Below are 22,143 nucleotides of genomic sequence, written 5' to 3'. Positions count from 1 at the left end.
AAAATCTGATAATCAGTTAATGTAATACCCATGTCAATAGAAGAAAGGACAAAAACACATGATTATCTCAATAGTTGCAGAAGAACATTTGGCAAAATTTAACATCCCTTCATGAGAAAAAAAAACTAAACTAAACTAAAAACAGAAGGGAATTTTCTCAACCTGATAAAAGACATCTCTGAAAAACCCACAGCCAACATACTTAATGATGGAAGATGAGATGCTTTCTCCTAAGATCAGGAATAAGACAGACTGTCCACTCTCACCACCTTTATTCAACATTGTACTGGAGGTTCTAGCCTGGGCAAGTAAGCAAGAAAATTAAAGCCATCCAGATTGGAAAGGGGAATGTAAAACTATCTCTATTTGCAGATGACATGATCTTATATACATAATATTCTTAAGAATCCACTAACAAACTACTACAACTAATAAACTCATTCACAGGATACATGATCAATATACAAAATCAATTGTACTTCAATATGGTAGCAATGAACAATCCAGAAATTAAATTAAGAAAACAAATAAAAACAAAACAAGAGAAAACAAATCCATTTATTGTAACATCCAACAGAATAAAATACTTAGGAAAAATTTAAGACATGAAAAACTTATATCTAAAAACTACAAAATATTGTTGAAAGAAATTAATGAAAACTAAATAAATGGAAAGACATCCCAGGTGCATGTGATCAGAAGACTTAATATTGCTAAGATGGCACTACTAAGAAATCTCTATCAAAATCCTAGCTGACTCCTTTGCGGAAATTGACAGGCACATCCTAAAACTCATGTGGAAATTCAAAGGACCCAGAAGAGCCAAAATAATCATGAAAAGGAAGAACAAAGTTGGAGGATCTACACGTCTCAATTTCAAAACTTATGCAAAGCTACAGTAATCAAGACAATGTGCTACTGTCAAAATGGAATAAAATTAAGAGACCACATGATTAATTGATTTTCAACAAGGATGCCGAGACAATTCAATGGGAAAAGAATAGTCTTTTCAAAAAATGGTACAGGGAAACTGGATATTCACATTCAAAAGATTAAAATTGAACTCCTATCTCTCACCTTATAAAAAAAAAGTAACTCAAAATAGATTTTTTAAAAACTTATATGGAAGAGATAAAACTATAAAACTCTTAGAAGAATACACTGGGGTAAAGCTTGACGATCTTGAATATGGTAATGAATTCTTAAACATGACACCAAAATGCAAGCAACAAAAGAAAAAAACATGTAAGTTCAACTTCATCAAAGTTAAAAATTTTTGTTTCAAAAAACACAATCAAAGTGAAAAGACAACCCACAAGATGGCATAAAATATTTGTAAATCAGATATCTAATAAGGGACCTGCATCCGGAAAATATAAAGAACTCTTACAACTCAATAATAAAAAGACAAAAATCCCAATTTAAAAATGGGTAAAGTGTCTGAATAGACATTTCTCCAAAGAAGATTTACAAATGGCCAATGAACACATGAAAAGATGCTTAGTGTCATTAGCCATCAGGAAAATTCAAACAAAAACCACAGAGACATCACTTTACATCCTGCAGAATGGCTACGATCAAAAAGACAGACAAGTGCTGATAAAGATATAGAGAAATTGGAACTCTCATCCACTGCTGGAAGGATTGTAAAAGGATATAAATGCTTTGGAAAACAGTCTGTCAGTTCCTTAAAAGGGTAAATATTGCTTTAGCATATGACTCTGCAATTCTACCCCCAGGCATATATCCAGGAGAAATGAAAATATTGTATAAACCCACACGAAAACCTGTACAGAAATGCTTATAGCAATGTTATTTATAATAGCCAAAAAATAGAAACAACCCAAATGTCTCTCTACTGATGAATGCATAAATAACATGTAGTATACCCAAATAATGGGATATTATTGGGCAATATTAAAGAAATGAGGTACTGGTACGTGCTACAACATGGATGATTCTTGGAAATATTATATATGGTCTCTCAAAAGGCAGAAGAAAGTAGGGTCCAGATCGTAGATGGACAGACTGGCCTTTTACAGATGTCAAGACAACTTCTCCATAGGAGGGAAGAGGGAGAGGATAGTTCAGGTCTAAGAAGGTTGATGGATTAAGTGATGGGGAAAATGAGGAGAAACTAGTCGAGTGGCTGTGGACTTTCTCTGAAGAGGGGGAAGAAAGGGTGAGAAGTTTGGACAACACGAAAGGGGTGAAATGAGCACTGTGGCTGCTGGGAGAGCAAGCCGATTAGAGAAAACTGGTAATACTTCCAGGAATTATAGGGCGTGATTGATAATGAATCAATCGGATGATTTTTCTTGGCAGCGCTCGTCTGATGGACGCAGGCACGGAGCAAGCAGGTGACTGGGTTCCTCTGTTGAAATGCGCTCCATGAAGTCACTGATGGACTCAGTCCTCATCTTACTGAAAGATTCAACAACATGTTACAAACTGACACCGTCTCTTTCCTTGGGCTTCTGGGACCCACACCTACTAGTGTTCCTCTTTCCTTTGTGGCCACCACTTCTAAGCTTCCTTTGATAGCAGAGTCTTTACCCGACGGCCTTTAAATGCTGATGGGCAAGCTTGAGGAATAACATGAAAAAGATGGAACATGGTACCTGCTTTTCTGATACTTAATTTTATCAGGAAAAACAGGCAATCAATAAGCAATCACATAATGCATTATTTAATTTCAACTGTGATCAGGGCTACCAAGGCGCACGTAAGGCATTGGGGATGAACAGCAGGAAGTCCTGACTTGGTTTGGTATCCCTTTTACATGAGATTTACCAACAAAACAATTTGCAGGGAGCAAATATGCAATAACTATTTGCTGAGTACGAAAGACCAAAGAGAGAAAAAAACAGAAACTTCGTAGCTTGGAGTTGCTCTAATAGTATGAGTTTTTTTTTTTAATTCAATCATTTTTTAGAGTAGCAAGAAAGAGTACACTTGGGACAATGACAAAGCTGTATCCTTAGGGAAGACAAAAAAGCCATATTAACAGAGAAGAAGAAATGGCTGCATCTCAGTCATAATCTATAATAAAATCAGTGTTGACATGAATATACTTCAGTTCATTAGAAGAGAGGTGCGTTTTGAAAGGGAAAAAATCACCTATCTATATGCAGAAGATTTTTGGCAATCTTTCCTCAAATAATAGGCAATACAAAGATACACAGGACATAGTTGCTTCCTTCAAGGAGCTCAGAATTTAGCTACAGAAGAGATGATATAAACACAACCAAAGATGCAAAGAAATATAACAATAAGATGGTAGCCCCTAGATTAGAATTTTTCAAAAAAAACTAAGTGTACCAGCCTACAATCTTGCATTTTCAGTGGCTTAGGAACAGAAATTAGTGATGAATAAGTAAGAGGATTAAGAGTAAACACATGCAAATGCCCCTAACCAAGATGGGAGCCTGCGGCAGGTGGGGTCCTACATAGTGACCTCCGGAGCCCGAGCCTGAGAGGAACATGCAGGAGGTCTCCTTCGGAGTGGTCTCGGGATCAATAAACACGGAAAGGAAGGGAAGAGAGCAGGACTGTGCAGGACTGTCACACACGGCTGGCGACCCCACACTGGAGTGGGATCTTACAGCCCTGCACTGACCGGTCACGGTTTGCAGGCTGCCCTTGGGAAGGAAGAGTGACATTGGGCAAAAAGCCTCTTCAGCTAAGGCAGTTCCTGAAGAAGGCTTCCTGTTGAGACATGTCTGGTGGGGAAAGAAAGCCTTTGGTCCTGAAGGGAGATCAGAAGAGCACACATCACAGTGCCCAGGCCCAGGGTGGCACTTTCCTTCTGCTTGTTACCATAAAACCTTCAAATCAGATCCATGGAGTGACACACAGCCCATCTACAGAAGCAAAGAGAGGACTTGTGTCTGGCTGCATGGAAGTACAAATTCCTATATTTTAGTTAAAAAATTTCAATGACAAATGGACTGACTTGTTAGCAGAACATGGGCAGCTGTCACAAACATTTGACTAGGAGTTTCCTTCTGATTAACCTTAAGAGTTGGCACAGATAATACAAAGTCATGGAAATCTAACAACACTGGCCTGTGTAATTTGTGGCACAGACAGCATCACCTGCAAACCTCTCATCTTAACTGTTTAATGTATAGAATTCAGGCAGGTTTCTGCAAAAGGCTGTGTTTCCGTAGCTCAATCCACATCCTATTGAAAGGGCAGGACCAACACTTGGCAAAAATGGGAATAAGACAAATAGAAGTGTCCTCCGGACCTTTTCTTATCATGACATGGCTTACCATGGAGGCTTATAATTAGGACTTATCAAATCTTTCCCCAAGGCAGTAGATGAGAGGCAGTTACCCTATATCTAGATCTCTCCTTTTGGCATTCTCCCCCAGTCTCCCCTTCTGATTCTCCTATCCTCTAACAGCCAAAGGCTACTTATACCTGCTCTCATTGGGAAGTGCTTCAAATATTTTCTATCAAACCAGTGTTTCCTGGTGTTTGCTTTGTGGACCATCTGTCTTAGAATCAGAACAAGGTTTGAAATGCAAGTTTCTGAATTCCACCCCACTACCAACTCATAATCTGAGACTGAGAACCAGGAACTTGCAGTTTTTTAGAAGCTGGCTGAGTGATTTTTATGCACGTTGAAATTGTAAACACTCCCCTTGCTCCTCTCTCATGGCCTCAGCTCTCACACGCGATGAACGGGACTGAATTGATGTCTGATAATGTTTAGTGTGTGGTCCATCGCATGGATGGCATAGTTTTTTCACTGAAGATGGTCTCTGAGGATTCAAACTCAATGGGGAAATTTCAGCCACCAGGGCAAGATGATTACTGAAAATGTCCTCCTTCCTTTCTCTTCCTTTCTTGCAGTTTTCCTTGGTGATAGATTTGTCTTCTTGGTGATAGATCCTCCTTCAGTCTTGGATCCTTCTATGAGTACATGTGTCAGTCAGGAAACTGTAGCCAACCTTAGATTTATACACTAACTTCTTGTTAACTAACTCAGTTCTGGGGAAGGCACATTGCAACCAGACATGAAAACAAACTTCCCAGATTCCCAAGGAAGCCATCTAACTAAGTACTGTGGGAAAAAGAAAACAAAGATTTCATTGTCAAATAGGTTGGAAGTATACTGAATTAAAATTAAGCTGTTTCTTTACTAGAGCATTTCTCAGAGCCTTTAATATGTGATTGTTCACTATGAATCTCCCAGGGGAGGCTACATATGTACTATGTCCCAGCTTCTCATGGGGACTCTTGAAGTTGTAATACTCTGTGGATTGCACTTCGGGAAAGGTTGTTCCGGATTTTAGCAGATTGCCTGACTATCAGTTACACTCCTGCTGTAGTGTGGTCCCCACTGTCCACATTCTGACATTCTTTGGCTGAGTGTGATTTCAGGTAATTATTTTGGCTGCTTAGGTTCACCTTGGGGTTTGATTTAAAATGTCAGCAAAAGCACCCAAGGTATGTCTTCATTTTCCGTTATTTCATTAAACTTCAGATTTCAGACCCACATTTCATACTTTATTAAATTTACTTTCAAGCAAACTACGCAATCCTTGACCAATGTTTTGCAAACAGATTTTGCTTCTCCTCCTTTTGGCTGAAAGAACTTTTTTAAACTAAATATCAGTGTTCCTGTTCTCAATGTTTATTTGCAAACTTGTGTTCATTTTAGTCTCATGTTTCAACTGTATCCCTTTTATTCCATCTAGCATTTTGGTATTTGCTGGGAAAAGCTTTTTGAAACAACATTTGCATCTATCTCAAATAAATATGTCCATTCACACAGCTTTCAGTATAAAGTTCTAACTGACTCCTCTTAAAGAATGTCAGATGTTATTTTCACAAATACTTCACTTATATTTCCTTCTCTTAAAAATGGCTACTACAAAGACCTTAAAAATTTTTTTTAATTAAAAAAAAATGGCTACTATCATCTTCCCAGAAAGGGTCAGAGCTTCTTTATTGATAATTTCTTGAACTTCCTTTAAATCTTGAAAAAGTTTTACCATAAATGGCAATGGGAAAACAATGCAGATTTCATCATAAAGATCTAATCAAGGACGGATAAGGGCTCTGAAGTTTTAGGAGTTGCAAGTTGGAATCATGCCATTCAAATTCAATCTTAGAAGTATATCCTTGTATAGATAAAATAAGATTATAATGTTTTAATGGCTTTTGTTTTCAGCATCTACAGAGGTGGGTTGTGATGCTGTCTGGGAGAAGGATGTCAATTCACACATTTGCTACCAATTCAACCTGCTTTCCTCCCTCTCCTGGAGTGAGGCACACTCTTCATGCCAGATGCAAGGAGGTGCTTTATTAAGTATTGCAGATGAGACTGAAGAAAATTTCGTAAGGAGTAAGTAGTGGATGATGTACATTGATGTCGGTGCAATTAAAACGATTGTTATTTACAGTTATATCTATGTATGCTAAGATACCTTCTGGGAACAAAAAAGTCCCTTGGAAAATATTTTTCTTTTATTAACATGGTCCAAACTCACACTCAGAATTTTGACCTGAACCCTGGGCCATTTCATCTGACACCTGGCCATGTCTCTCTTATTTTCTCCCCCTTCTCCCCCTTGGAAAAGAGAAGTTGAGGCCACAGCAAGGGACCCAGGAGAATTTGCAGCTCTAACAAGTGGATAGGGAGACTTCTAAACTTAAGTCTGAATTCCTGCTTTGCTGGAGATCTTAGCCATTCCATTTCCATTTATAAATAATTAAGCTGTTTACTAATTAAACAAAATCTTACCTATCAGTTACTGTGTGCAGGTATGTAACAGGCTTTCCTGTGGATGCCAAAGAACTTAAAATTTAATTGGAAAAGCAAAAGCACACACGTGTTAACTAATGCTATAAAATAATAACATAAACTGTCAAAAGAGTGCTAATGAGCTGGGTCTTATATTTCACCTCTCACCTAAACTCTCTTCTTACTACTTTATAGATTAAGTGTGTTTGTAGATGTGTACATACAGCATTTAAAAATCTTTTGGAAACATTTGAAAGTGTCACAAAATTAGTCACTTTCATTAAAAGTTTCTGACAATTTTTTCCAAATTATATTGCACATGTTTGTTCTAGAATAATAATAATAAAATTATTCTAGGATAATTTTAAAAGTTCAAGTATACAGAAAGAAAAACAAAAGAAAAATCTCTCATAGTTCCACAATCCAGAGATATCCATATTTTTTCTGAAAAAAAAAAATATAAATGCATGCGTACATCTGTAGTATCTATGAAAAATGATATTGAATAAAAACATGAGGCAGTTGTTGCACAGAGATTAGGAACAGGGACCAAAGAGTCACCTGCATGGGTTTGAATCCCACCTCCATCACTTACTAACAGGGCTAAAGAGGTAAGTAACTTAACCTCTCTGTGTCTCAACTTCCCCTCTCTATCAAACGGAAATAATAACAAGGCCTACCTTTTGGTAGTGCAGATCACATGTTATAGTACAGGTGAAGTTTTAGAAAAGTGCCTGGCACACAAAAGAAACACTCAGTGTGTGTTAACCACCTGATAGCAACTATATGCACAGTTTAGTAACATGCTTATGTAATTTACCTGCATATAATGAACATCTGTCCATAAGTATAGATCTACATCATAGTTGTTAATGGTTACATAGTGATACAGGTTAGAGATAATATACTTAGCTAATCTCCAAATATTAGATAGGGATGGGTGGATAAAATTCTTTATTTTGTTTTTATTTACCTATTTGTTGCTGTTGAAAACCATCCCTCACATACCTTTGTGCATAGATCCCTGATTATTCCTCTCTAAGTTAGTAGAAGTGGATTCACTGGGTGGAAAAGGAAGCACATTTTAAGGCTTTTGAAAGTCATTAATAACTTCTAGAAGGGTTGTAACAAATGCATGAACAGCATATATCAGCCCCTTTCCCCACAGACATGCAAAGGTGCGAAATTATCATTGAAACTAATCTGAGTGAGTCATAGTGCAGGAAAACACCCATTTCCGATACCATTTTTAGTCTGTAACAGTATTTATAGGAAATTTTGTGCACCATCTATGAATTACAACTGTTATCTATTTTGACTGCAGGGATCTCTAATAAGAGGGTTTGGACTTACTCGCCAAACTTGAATAAAGATTAAAGGAATGAGATATGTCAGAGACTTTGATTTAAATACCACAATCTTATAATTAGATTTGAGGGGTTGTTTAGGAAAACGGAAGTCTATTCATAAAGATGAAAGCTTGTTCTGACCAAGGTATTTTTTAAAGATGAGAATGGTCTACTATTTCTTGTTCATCGCTGATGAACATTAACTATGGTATAAGGAATTATCTAAGCTGCCACAAATGTCAAGAAATAGCCAAAGGAATTTGTTGAATTTATTATTATAGAATTGTGAGCCAATTTACTTGTAAAGCTACATAGACTATTTTTATACTTCTGAAAGATCATAAATTATACAATGATTTTTATATGTATTGTTAAAACAGTTACACAAAGGGTATTCAAAATAACTCTAAGATAAGAATAATTAATACTTAAATATGTTAAGTAGGTTATTTGGAAGCATCACTTGGTACTTACCCCGATATGAAATGTGGAAATTTCTCCGTCTTGTCAATCCATCTTCCATTCTGCCTCCTGCCATGATGATATCAGTTAGATGATTTAATCAATGTTGCTGTTGGAAGGACTAATCAAACAGACATTAGGAAGAGACTTGTGTTTATGCCACAGAAACTTGGAAGGGCAGGGCCCATGAATGTTATGCTGTTTCTGTCCAGTGATTTCAGGGATCTCAAAATTATAAAGCACTTTTTTCTCTTTCCTTAAAGGTTTAGGTTCTTCCAGTTTTCCACTGTTGTATTGAAATGCCCAATCACAGAAGGAGCTGCAGGCTTGCAATGTGAACGCACTCATCTTTCCAACCTGGATGACCGTACAATCGATCATCCAGACTGAGACCCTTTTGAGGGTTAAAGGGGCTGCCATCAATACTTATTCTGGAGCTACCAGCATGAGCCATGAATTTTCCAGGCAAACTGGGACATGCAGTCACCCTATTTATAACTCCTGTCTGTCAGGGTCTCAGTCTCAGGCAGGGCCCTTGCATCTGGCTCAGAATAAATTGGGTTCTGAAGCAGACGAATCATAAGGGATCAGTGCTCTCCTTTACAGATTAAAAAAGATTAAATGGCAACATTTGAAAGTGTCACAAAATTAGTTACTTTCACTAGTCTTTGACACTGTTTTTCCCAAATTTGATAGCCCCAGGGGCACATGTTTATTCTAGAATAATTTTTAAAGTTCAGGTGCACAAAAAGAAATGCCAAAGAAAAATTTCCCCTAATTCTACAATTTTGATAAGCACAGTTCTCTACACAAGCATGTCAGTGCACATTTCTATACAGCATTTATAACAAAAACGGCATTGAATTAAAACACGAGGAGCCGTGGCACAGTGGTTAGGAGAAGGGGCCTGCAGAAAACCGTCTCCCACCCCAAGCTGAAGAAGCCTTTGCACTGCTCATGGCCCCAACCTGCCATTGATACCTTGGGATGCTCTGGTCTGAATGAAGCTCTCCTCTTGGCCAGACAACTCCCACTGGCTCCCCAGCTGGACAGCCCTCTGCCTGCTTGCCTTAGCTTACCTTAAATTTGAGGACTTGCCTCCTGACACTAATAACACTTAATCTGCTTTCCTCTTCCCTGCCAGATCCTTAAAGAAAAGATCCTCTAAATTGTTCAATTTTTTAACTGTGAGATATTTCAAGAATATTAAGTGCAAAAGTTACATCTATACACACACATACCTGTTATAGAGATTTACTAGCATTTCTTCCTATTCCTCTCGCTCAGGGCCTGAGGCAGCCTGAGCTCAGTGTAATTGAGTCCTGAGCCTCCAGACTGAGGCCACCAGACACACTTGGCAAAAAAAGGAAGACAAGGGCACTTTCTAGGAGTGGCCCTGGGCACTTCCTCCCTCACCCTGTGAAACCCTCACGTGCGTGAGCTCACATGAGTCAGGTGGTCTCAGATTTATAACCAGGAACATTGGATGGGTTAATGACCAATGAGAGGCAGCATTTCTGGATGCTGAGATTAAGCACGTCACAGCTGCTGTCAGCAAGCCTATGGGAGACTGCCATGTTTCTCAGGCTGGCGTTTTTACTCTGAAGCACCAGGGTGGGGCTTACTAGCATTTAAACCCTTTTCTGTCATTGACAGAGTTAATTTATGATTCCATGCTCCAGGAACAGGAAAACAAGAAAGAGGTATAACATTCTTTTTTTTTTTTTGGAAACTCCGTATTTCTTTTTCAGAGCACTTGGGCAGTGAGGCAGTGGAAGTGTGGATAGGTCTGAATCAGCTGGATGAAAACGCTGGTTGGCAGTGGTCTGATGGAACACCACTCAACTATATGAACTGGAACCCAGGTACCTACACAGCGTTTTGTTTACCTTTGACAGGTGGCATCACACCACAGCCACGTATATATACGACATGTCATTGTGAAAGTGGTTTATAAACATTTTTAAAGCCTGGTTGAATCTATAAGGCATGCTTTTCCAAACACAAAAATGGAGGCCAAGTAGGTAAGCCATTTAGCCAAGGATGTGGGAGGATTTGGGTCCAAGCAAGATCCTAGTCAGTTGTTTAAAAATAACAACAGATTGCAAAATATCTCTCTACCTTAAAACAATAAAATCAGCTACCGCTGTCTTTAGAAAATCATTTCATTGTCATGCCTGGACTTCAGTTGCAAAATCACAAATATAATATCTCATAGGATTTAAGGCATAGGCCAAAGAGAAGGGCTGTCTCCTTGATGCTAAAACTACCTTTCAATACATATTTAACTAACTGCTTTGCTTCTAACATTAAGTACACACACATTGTATTTTCAGAAATAAGTTTTGAGCCATTTGTTGAATATCACTGTGGAACATTTAATGCATTTATGCCAAATGCCTGGAGAAGTCGGGATTGTGAGTCTACCTTGCCTTACCTTTGTAAAAAATATCTAAATCACACTGATCACGAAGTCATTGGTAAGTGTTTTTAAAGTTGTTTTTATGAGTTGCTTACTTGTCCTCTCAATATATTCAAATTCCTCTATTTTTGCTAATAATTTATCATTTAAAATTAGCTAAGGCTAGTTTTTATGCAGATAAAAATATGTAATGAGATAAGATCTGTTATTCCAACGGCACCATGAATTTAACAAATGTATTTAGGATTTTACTAAAAACTAAAGCAAAATAACTCAAGTACAGAAAACATTTCCTCCCTCTCTTTTTAAAAAATTTGCATTCTTATTCATTCTGCCTTAGAAAAACAAGATATGCTTCCTTTTCTATTCTAGTTGAGTTTTATTTATGGTTACCCTAGAAATTAAATATATAAATTAGAAAATGGCTTTATAAAATTCTCTACTTAATTAATCAACTATCACACTCTATATCTCTCATTAGTAATACTTCTTCCTCAAAATAATGAAAACTTTTAAGTGTACTTAAGACTTAAATACCGCATAATTACAATCTAGTACCTGAAGCCAGTTATTTCTGTTCTCAAGATCTATTACCTCTTTTTAGTTTCTATTGGAATTAATGTCTTAACTCAGGAAGTAGAGATAGAAACATAACCATTTTTAAAGAATCGTTACCAGCATAATTAGAAAAAACTCTACATTTAAAATAATAATCTGAATTATCGTCTTAAAATATTATCCCTTACAATTAAGGTTTTTTAAATTAAAGTATAGTTGATTTACAATGTTGTGTTAATTTCAGGTGTACAGCAAAGTGATTAAGTTTTATATATACATATATATGTATATATATTCTTTTTCAGATTCTTTTCCATTATAGGTATGACAAGGTACTAAATGTAGTTCCCTGTGCTATACAGTAGGTCCTTGCAGTTTATCTGTTTTACAAGCAGTAGTGTGTATCCGTTAATCCAAAACTTCTAATTTATCCCTCCCCATTTTCCCCTTTGGTAATCATAAGTTTTTCAGGGTCTGTAAGTCTATTTCTGTTTTGTAAATAAGTTCATATGTATCATTTTTTTAGATTCCACATATAAGTGATATCATATGATATTTGTCTTTGTCTGATTTAATTCGCTTGTATGATCATCTCCAGGTCCATTCATGTTGCTGCAAATGACATTATTTCATTCTTTCTTATGGCTGAGTAGTATCCCATTGTATACATCAATATGTACCACATCTTTTTTATCCATTCCTCTGTCGATGGACATTTAGGTTGTTTCCATGTCTTGGCAATTGTAAATAGTGCTGCTATTAACACTGGGGTGCATGTATCTCTTTGGATTAGAGTTTTCACCTTTTCTGGATACATGTCCAGGCGTGGAACTGCTGAATCATATGGCAGCTCTATTTTTAGTTTTTTAAGGAGCCTGCATACTGTTCTCCACAGTGGCTGCACCAATTTACATGCCCACCAACAGTGTAGGAGGGTTCCCTTTTTCCCATACCCTCTTACAATTAAGCGTTAACTTTTATTTTCCTTTAAAGTAGCTAAGCCTAAGGATGCTGTATAATAGAATACGGGGGCGGGGAGAAGAAGCATCTCATCGTTTTTTACGTAGAGATTTTTTCATCATGTTGAGAATGTGCTGACACTGCTATCACTGTTATTGCCCTGTCCCTCCCTCTTTTCCTTTCATTTTCCTGCCTTAATTTCTTGCGTCGTCACTTTTTTTTTCTTATGCCCTCCTGCACGGCCTCCTGCAATCCTTCTTTTCTTCTATTTTACTTGCTCTCTTGATCTATTACCTGAGGTCAGAAGACCAGAAATGAGGGCAGTTAAGCTAAGTTTGTTTGAACTGTTTGCTATTGTTTCAAGTTCAGCAAATACTTTTGATGATCTAGTCCAGGGTCTTCAAACTGTGTTTCCAGGGTCCCCAGGCTCCTTGTTTGTCTCCACCCTGGCGTCAATCAGAGAAATTCCTCTTTCAACTTTTTATCTTACCTTTAGAGTAGGTAGAAGTTTAGGGTTCATTTTTTAAAGTGGTTCTGTGACTGTTTTTAGGTTATTATCTATCTAAACATTCTAACATTCTTCCACTGTGATTCTAATCTCTGTCAGAGTCCTAGAAGCAATTTTAAAAGAATGTTTCCCAAATTAGCAGTGAAGTAGTTTCTAACTTAATTAGTGCTTAAGGGAGGCATCCAGTTGTGGTTAAAAAATAAAGTAAAAATGCTGTCATCAGGCTGGGGGCAAGCTTCTGGAAGAGAAAATCCAAAATTGGCATGCACACAACTGCCTTCCCTGACAGTGTCAAAGCAACATGGCATTATTTTCCTGTAAGTCGATCCCAGAGTCCACATGAACCCAGAGGGACATCCGAGGCGCTCAGACTGACCCCCAAAATAAAAGCTATTATCCCTGCTCTAGAGGACGTGGCCAGAATTTCAGATTCTTTTCAGCCGAGAATAAATATCTACCCCACTTCACCTAATACTACATATAAAATCCTTTAAAAAACAATTTAAATTGTGTTCCATAATAAGATTTTTTTTTAATGGATAGCTCTAACTGCTAAATTTACATCTAACCCTCTTGCTTTTGTTGTATGAACTTCATCAAGTCTCCTTAACCTCTGTGTGCCTTAGATAGCTCATCTGGAAAATGAAGCACTGAGATCCATTAGGTCCTAGATCGAGAGTAGCGATGGGATCCTTCTCCAGTCTGAAGATCTAGAATGCTGTGATTTATATGTTATTGTATCATATGCTTCTGTTTTTCAAATTTAAAAAGTGATCATATATTAATGGTGATTTATATTGGGGGTAATAAGTAACATTAAACAATGGCGGAAAGTGACTTTTTTTTTGTTGTTGGTTCAAAAAGAAAATGATGCTTGGAAATATTATGCTACCCACTGTGAGCCTGGCTGGAATCCCCACAATCGTAATTGCTATAAACTTCAGAAAGAAAAAAAGACCTGGAATGAAGCTTTGCATTCTTGCCAGTCCAATAACAGCACATTAATAGACATAACTTCGTTAGCAGAAGTGGAGTTTCTTGTAACCCTCCTTGGAGATGGTGAGTGCCAAGTGTCTGTGGTTTAAGAGGTATGAAATATAATGTAGTAACTCTCTTTATTAGTGGAGTTGAAAAGAAATTAAGCTATTTAAAAGTGAGTCTTCGTGGCACATGTATCTGAAATTTTCAAATAATGTACAGGAATGCCAATTCATTGAGTTTTTACAAAATGCATAATCAGAAACTTTGTAACATCTCACATATGCCAGATATATTCAATGTTTTGGGTTTTTTGTTTTTTGTTTTTAAGAGGGAAAGGTTATTTCCTGAAACTTCTAATTTAAAAAACCTGAACTTGTAATTTAGTATAATGGGCACTAGATAGCAGTAGTGTGCTATGCCCATGTAATCCGAGCACAAAACGAAATTCCTTAAAATGATTAGATTTAAACAACTTTAGCCAGTGAAAATAGGTAATTTATCTGGTGTGGTGGTATTCAAGCTGTGTAGCATGTTCAGGGGTTCCAAGCTCCAAGGACTCCACCCGGCTTTACCCACCAGAGCAGATCCCTTATCTATGTTGTATAGGGACATAAAATTCTCCTGGAAAACATTGAAATCATTGAGTTAGAGTCAATCTGTTTTTAATGGAAGAAACCTCCAGCATCTACTCTTTTTCAATGTTAGGTTTTAGTTTGAAGTGAAAGCAAAACTCTGTCACTGCTCCTCACCCTTTGCATTTGGGATTGAAAGAATCCCAGGGCTGCCTCAATCTCAGCAGGGCACTGGGACACTCTCTCAGCCATCAAGGGTCTTTTCACCCTACCCAGACTGGCAAACTTTATTTTATTTACCTCTGCAGCAACCCCATTTCTCCCATTCAATGCTTCTGAGAGTTTCTGCTCCTTTTTTCCCCTGGCCAAAACAGAAAAAAAGTAAAGCTAGACATCATTAAAAGTTATTTTTTAAGTGCCTTTTTCTTAATTTGATCGACCTTCATAGTTTTCCTTTTTAGACGTAGAAGAAAAACAAGACTTTTCAGATCTACTTTCCATACCGTACCATGAACTAACTAGAGTCCTGGTGATCTAACGTTAAGCTTTGTCCTTGCACTGGCTTTCACTGACACTCTGCCTCACTTACAAGGCCTGTATTGAGCAGATCTGGATAGATGAAGAGGGGGAAGGTTTAAGCAGGTGTTCTATGCCAAAACTTAAATAGGTTTCATCCCATGAAGAAACAAAGAAGAAATCCCATGCAAAATGATATCTATTGGTAATAGCCCCTGTGTGTTATCTCCTTTGCAGATACTAGGATTCTTGTAAGTAATTTACATTTATCTCTTGCAGAAAATGCATCAGAAACATGGATTGGTTTGAACAGCAATAAAATTCCAGTTTCCTTTGAATGGTCTAATGGCTCCTCAGTCACCTTTACTAATTGGCACACACTTGAGCCCCACATTTTTCCAAATAGAAGCCAGCTATGTGTCTCAGCAGAGCAATCTGTAAGTTCATTCATTTGTTCAATGCTCACTTTGCTGGACTTGTATTGAGGGCCACCTGTGCCAGGGACTTGGGCTCTTGCAGAGACCAAGACAGGAAAAATGCTTGCTCCTCATGGGGCTTCCATGCTAGGCAGTAAAAACCTATAACACTGAAAACACATGATAATAATAGTTGTGATGATAGCTCTAAAGACATAGGTTCAAGATGGTGAGAAACTTGGGTTGGGACTGCTACTTCAGACAGGACAGTCAAGGAAGGCTCTTGAAGAGGTAACATTTAAGCTGGGACTTGAAGGGGAAAAAAAATCTCTTGAAGGGCAGGAGAACATTCCAGGCAGGGGGCAGCTGCCCAAAGGCAGGCCAAGGCTTGCCATGTTTGATAATCAGAAAGGAGACCAGGGTGGTGTGGAGGTATGAATGGTGAGAGATGGTAGGAGATGGGGCAGAAAGAATGTGAGGCTTATGGGGCCTGGGGTAGGAGATGGAGGCATGATCTGATTCACATTTTAAGAGTAACTGTGGTAGCTACATAGAGAACTGATTGGAGAGAGAGAAAATGGAAGCAGAGAGATCAGTTTGGAGGCTCCTCCTGTGGTTGAGTTAAGGTAGTGAATATGGAGACAGGAAGACAGATTCAAGGATCCTCTAGATGACAGGAATTGTTGCTAAAGTAGATGTGAGGGTGAGAGACAGGTAGATTTTTGGCTTGAGCACCCACCGTTTCAGTGGATGGGGGTGTCATTGACCACCCTGGTGAAGATGAGGGGAAGAACAAAGGAGTTGGGAAATTATGCTGGAAGGTGATGGTTTTTAAGCCCCATTATCTTCTTAACATAAAAGGATTTCAACACTGTGTGTAACCTCTTTGAAAATTGTGAATCAATGGAAAATCTTGCTCTTTTCTTCACATGAAAGTGATGGTCCCAGTGACCTTACCATCACACTTATCCTTATGTTCTGATTATACAGAATTCGTTTAATCCCAAGCCATTTGAAGGGTGTTTTTTTTAATATGTTTAGAATAGACTTAATCTCTTTGATCAGATAGCTACTGAACTCACTGGCGAAGTTTTAGGAGGTTGTTGGGATTTGATAGGTGTGCTCACTCTTTTAAGACACCAGGATACCATATCAAGTTCCTCCAAAAAGCATTTTATTAAATGCTACTTATGTAGCTTGACAAAGTGATTGTGCCAACCAAACACGGGAAATGTTAAGCACTTACTTTTATGACACATTTCATTGTTTTGTCTTTCTAGGTTGTCACAAATACATGCAGTTACAATGATAGTGCTCAGGCAGTGTCTCAGAGTCACACTTGAGGGGGAACAATGACCTCTCCAAATGTTTGTTTTGGGTGTAACTCTGTTGAAAGCAACTACAGTTTATTGTACAGTGCTTGATGCTTTATTGGTTCATTAGTTTTGATGTAATTAAGGTGACCTTAATTTCCTATTGACATTCTCCTTTTTCATTGGACACACACAGGTATTTCAGCTAGCATGTTCACAGAGCAGGAGCCAATATTTGGACCGAGAAATTTATAAGAGAGTGAGGATAGGTATTAATATTATTGGATGTGTTAGAACAATACTGTGGGAAGTGTGATATTTTGTGGACCCTTTTTAGCAACTCAGCAGCTCCTTAAATAGTAAATACATAAAAAGTAACATTTATTTCCTTGAAGTTGAACTCAATATGAATATAATCATTATAATCAACTAGTTACCTAAGCATGGTTGATACCTCGATTTGAATCTGAGAGCCTAGGAAACTACTCATTTATCTGTCCACCCAATAGTTATTAAGCAGCTACAGTGTGCCTGACAATAACCTATAAATGAATAGGCTGGAAGGCTCCACAGGAATGGGCTACGAGGCTGCTCTTACAGGTGAGGGTGTCAGCCTCCTACATAGTATGTTTCTGAGGGTCATGGAAGAGCTCTCTACTTACCTAAAACCCTGCATGCCTGAGATACCTCCTAAAATTTGAACTGTGTGGTTTTAGCCTAAAGGTCTGATTGGTGTTAAAATAAAAAATCCTTTGAGAGGATAAAATTTTAATCAGTTAGCAGTTATTGTTTTTCATCATTAATGAAGGGTATGAGAACAGCCTTCAGTAGAACTAAGAGAAGACATGAAAACCTCTACCTGTCACATAAAGAGGAAAGGGAGTGGGGCTTTGGAGAATTCGTGATGAAGAAGGGCACTGGGGGTTGAACAGGAATTCAGCTATGATAATGTTATCTAGGGTGATTCATGGTGCCTTTCAGGTATTTCCCCGGCAGCAAGTAAGCAGCAAAGCATTCTGTTTAACAGCTAGAAATGATTGGAGAGAAGAAGCAGCATTATCACTTGGTCAGGGGGACAGTTGCGTCCAAGTGGTTCTCAAAGTGTGGCCCTCAGACCAGCAGCATCTAAAAACTTGTTAGAAATGCAAATTCTCAGGTCCCACCTGACTTACTGAATGAGACACACGGATCCCGATCACCTGTGTTTTAGTAACCCCTCCAGGTGATTCTGATGCACACAAAACATCGGGAGTCACTACTTATCCCATCTTTAAAAAAAATTATGAGCAGCCTACTGTAAAGCCAGACCTCCCACTCGTGTGTAGAGAATCAACCTTTTCTAACAACAGCACAAGATCCTGATGCACTACCCCATCCTGAAACACACCTTATTCATCATATTTTAATTCAAAATAATTGACATTGACGATCAGCATCAATAATGGAGCGTGTTCATTAATCTTGTAACCTTTTTCCTCTTAGGAGGGACACTGGAAAGTTAAAAATTGCGAAGAAACACTTCTTTACATTTGTAAGAAAGCAGGCCATGTCCTTTCCGACTCTGAATCAGGCTGTCGAAAGGTAAGAGCTGTTAACACTGCAGGGACTTCATAACCAGAATGATTTATCCACCATCAAATGAAAGTGAATCTCCCTCCCTTGCTCACCTTCCTTGGCTCCCTCCTCCCTCTCTTTTTCCTCCCTTGCTTTCTTCCTTCTTTCCTTCCCTCCTCATTTTTTTTCAGAGGGGCTGCTGTAACAAAGCAGATAATTATCTTCTAGAGGCACATGAAGGACTGTTGTCTTACCATCCATTTCCACCCAAGAGTAGTTTTCTTTGGAGATAAGAAATGTAAATGATCCCATTATACCATCTGTACAAACAATGCCTGTCATGTGAGGCCCTGTCTCACACGTGGTTTTCATTGCCTTCCAATGAAGACTGTCAGCGTGAAAGTAAATGCACTCCTTTGAGTCAGAGAGTGAGCTTCTGCAGCCAGAGCCTTGTTTTCCTTTTCACTTTTCTTAAACTTGAATATTTGAATAAAATGCAGTAACGAAGAGAAGTTTGCAATATGTTTATTATTTAGGAAAGGGATAATGAACATACTTTAATATTTTAAATAATAAACTATTTTTGGTACTTAAAGTACTATTTTCAGTACTTATGATAAAAAATACTTAATACTTTAGGTTTAAACTTTAAAGATAGAAAATAATCTGTTTTGAATTTTTTTTAAGCTCTTTATTGGCATATAATTGCTTTACACTCTTGTACCAGTTTTTGAGGTACACCAAAGTGAATCAGCTGTATTTATACACATATCCCCATATCCCCTCCCTCCCATGACTCCCTCCCACCCTCCCTGTCCTGGCCCTCTAAGGCATCACCCATCATCAACTTGATCTCCCTTTGTTATACAGCAACTTCCCACTAGCTATTTTAGAGTTGGTAATATGTATATGTCAATGCTACTCGCTCACTTCATCCCAGCTTCGCCCCTCGGCCCCCCAACCCCATGTCCTCCAGTCCATTCTCTGCATCTGCATCCTTATTCCTGTCCTGTCACTGGGTTCATCAGTACCTCTTTTTTTTTTTTTTTTTTTAGATTCCGTATATATGAGTTAGCATACAATATTTGTTTTTCTCTTTCTGGCTTACTTCACTCTGTATGACAGATTCTAGGTCAATCCACCTCATTACATATAGCTCCATTTCATTCCTTTTTATAGCTGAGCAATATTCCATTGTATATATATGCCACATCTTCTTTATCCATTCATTTGTTGATGGGCATTTAGGTTGCTTCCTTGTCCTGGCTATTGTAAATAGTGCTGCAATGAACATCATGGGACATGTTTCTTTTCGGACTATGGTTTTCTCTGGGTATATGCCCAGGAGTGGGATTACTGGATCATATGGTAGTTCTATTTGTAGTTTTTTTAAGGAACCTCCAAACTGATTTCCATAGTGCCTTGTACCAACTTACATTCCTACCAACAGTGCAGGAGAGTTCCCTTTTCTCCACACCCTCCACTCTCCAACATTTGTTGTTTCTAGATTTTTTGATGATGGCCATTCTGAACTGTGTGAGGTGATACCTCATGGTGGCTTTGACTTGCATTTCTCTGATGATTAGTGATGTTGAGCATCTTTTCATGTGTTTGTTGGCCTTCTGTATGTCTTCTTTGGAGAAATGTCTATTTAGGTCTTCTGCCCATTTGTGGATTGGGTTATTTGCTTTTTTGGTATTAAACTGCATGAGCCGCTTGTATATTTTGGAGATTAATCCTTTGTCCATTGCTTCATTGGCAAGTATTTTCTCCCATTCTGAGAGCTGTCTTCTTGTCTTGTTTATGGTTTCTTTTGCTGTGCAAAAGATTTTTTTTTTTTTTTTTTTTTTGTGCAAAAGCTTTTAAGTTTCATGAGGTCCCATTTGTTTATTCTTGATTTTATTTCCATGATTCTAGGAGGTGGATCCAAAAGGATCTTGCTTTGATTTATGTCATAGAGTGTTCTGCCTATGTTTTCCTCTAGGATTTTTATAGTGTCTGGCCTTACACTTAGGTCTTTAATCCATTTTGAGTTTATTTTTGTGTATGGTGTTAGGAAGTGTTCTAATTTCATTCTTTTACTTGTTGCTGTCCAGTTTTCCCAGCACCACTTATTGAAGAGGCTTTTTTCCATTGTGTTTTCTTGCCTCCTTTGTCAACGATAAGGTGCCCATATGTGCTTGGGCTTACCTCTGAGTTCTCTATTCTGTTCCATTGATCTTCCTTTCTGTTTTTGTGCCAGTACCGTATTGTCTTGATCACTGTGGCCTTGTAGTATAGTTTGAAGTCAGGAAGCCTAATTCCAGCAACTCCATCTTTCCTTCTCAAGATTGCTTTGGCTATTTGGAGTCTTTTGCATTTCCATACAAATCGTAAGATTTCTTGTTCTAGTTCTGTGAAAAATGCCATTGGTAATTTGATAGGGATTGCGTTGAATCTGTAAATTCCTTTGGGTAAGATAGTCATTTTCACAATGCTGATTGTTCCATCCAAGGTATGTCTCTCCATCTGTTTGTGTCGTCTTTGATTTCTTTCATCAGTGTCTTAAAGTTTTCTGCATACAGGTCTTTTGCCTCCTTAGGCAGGTTTATTCCTAGGTATTTTATTATTTTTGTTGCAATGGTAAATAGGAGAGTTTCCTTAATTTCTTTTTCTGCTTTTTCATTGTTAGTGTATAGGAATGCAAGAGATTTCTGTGCATTAATTTTGTATCCTGCTACCTTACTAAATTCATCGATTAGTGCTAGCAGTTTTCTGTCAGCGTCTTCCAGGTTTTCCATGTATAATATCATGTCACCTGCAAAGGGTGACAATTTTACTCTTCTTTTCCAATTTGGATTCCTTTTATTTCATTTTCTTCTCTGATTGCTGTGGCTAAAACTTCCAAAACTATGTTGAATAATAATGGTGAGAGTGGACACCCTTGTCTTGTTCCTGTTCTTAGAAGCAATTCTTTCAGGTTTTCTCCATTTAGAATGATGTTGGCTTTTGGTTTCTCATATATGGCTTTTATTATGTTGAGGTAATTTCCTTCTATGTCCATTTTCTGGAGAGTTTTTATCATAAATGGATGTTGAATTTTGTCAGAAGCTTTTTCTGCATCTATTGAGATGATCGTATGGTTTTTATCCTTCAATTTGTTGATACGACATATCACGTTGATTGATTTGCATATATTGAAGAATCTTTGCATTCCAGGGATAAACCCCACTTGATCATGGTGTGTGATCTTTTTAATGTGTTGTTGGATTCTGTTAGCTAGTATTTTGTTGAGGATTTTTGCATCTACATTCATCAGTGATATTGGCCTGTAATGTTCTCTTTTTGTTGCACCTTTGCCTGGTTTTGGTATCAGGGTGATGGTGGCCTCATAGAATGAGTTTGGGTGTGTTCCTCCTGCTATATTTTGGAAGAGTTTGAGAAGGATAGGTGTTAGCTCTTCTCTAAATGTTTGATAGAATTCACCTGTGAAGCCATCTGGCCCTGGGCTTTTGCTTTTGTTTGTTAGGAGATTTTTAATCACACTCTCAATATCAGTGATTGTGATTGGTCTGTTCATATTTTCTATTTCTTCCTGGTTCAGTCTTAGAGATTGTATTTTTCTAAGAATTTATCCATTTCTTCCAGGTTATCCAATTTATTGGCATATGGTTGCTTGTAGTAGTCTCTCATGATCTTTTGTATTTCTGAGGTGCCCATTGTTACTTCTCCTTTTTCATTTCTAATTCTGTTGATTTGCATCTTCTCCCTTTTTTTCCTGATGAGTCTGGCT

The 22,143-nt window shown here is 37.9% G+C and overlaps 1 protein-coding gene across 1 annotated transcript in view; it reads left to right on the top strand.

Annotated features, from left to right (window-relative positions):
• Nucleotides 1-22,143, top strand: part of PLA2R1 (phospholipase A2 receptor 1) — a 117,771-nt gene that overhangs the window by 23,656 nt on the left and 71,972 nt on the right. Inside the window, exons 4-9 of the mRNA XM_057745706.1 lie at nucleotides 6,188-6,361; nucleotides 10,323-10,436; nucleotides 10,908-11,051; nucleotides 13,884-14,078; nucleotides 15,368-15,525; nucleotides 18,300-18,398. Coding sequence (XP_057601689.1) covers nucleotides 6,188-6,361; nucleotides 10,323-10,436; nucleotides 10,908-11,051; nucleotides 13,884-14,078; nucleotides 15,368-15,525; nucleotides 18,300-18,398 — 884 coding nt within the window. The remainder of the gene's footprint in view (nucleotides 1-6,187; nucleotides 6,362-10,322; nucleotides 10,437-10,907; nucleotides 11,052-13,883; nucleotides 14,079-15,367; nucleotides 15,526-18,299; nucleotides 18,399-22,143) is intronic.

Source organism: Hippopotamus amphibius, chromosome 8 (genome assembly GCF_030028045.1).
Source record: "Hippopotamus amphibius kiboko isolate mHipAmp2 chromosome 8, mHipAmp2.hap2, whole genome shotgun sequence".
Taxonomy (NCBI): domain Eukaryota; kingdom Metazoa; phylum Chordata; class Mammalia; order Artiodactyla; family Hippopotamidae; genus Hippopotamus; species Hippopotamus amphibius.
The sequence above is the reverse complement of the archived record's forward strand: the minus strand, read 5'-3'. Positions and strand labels throughout refer to the sequence as shown.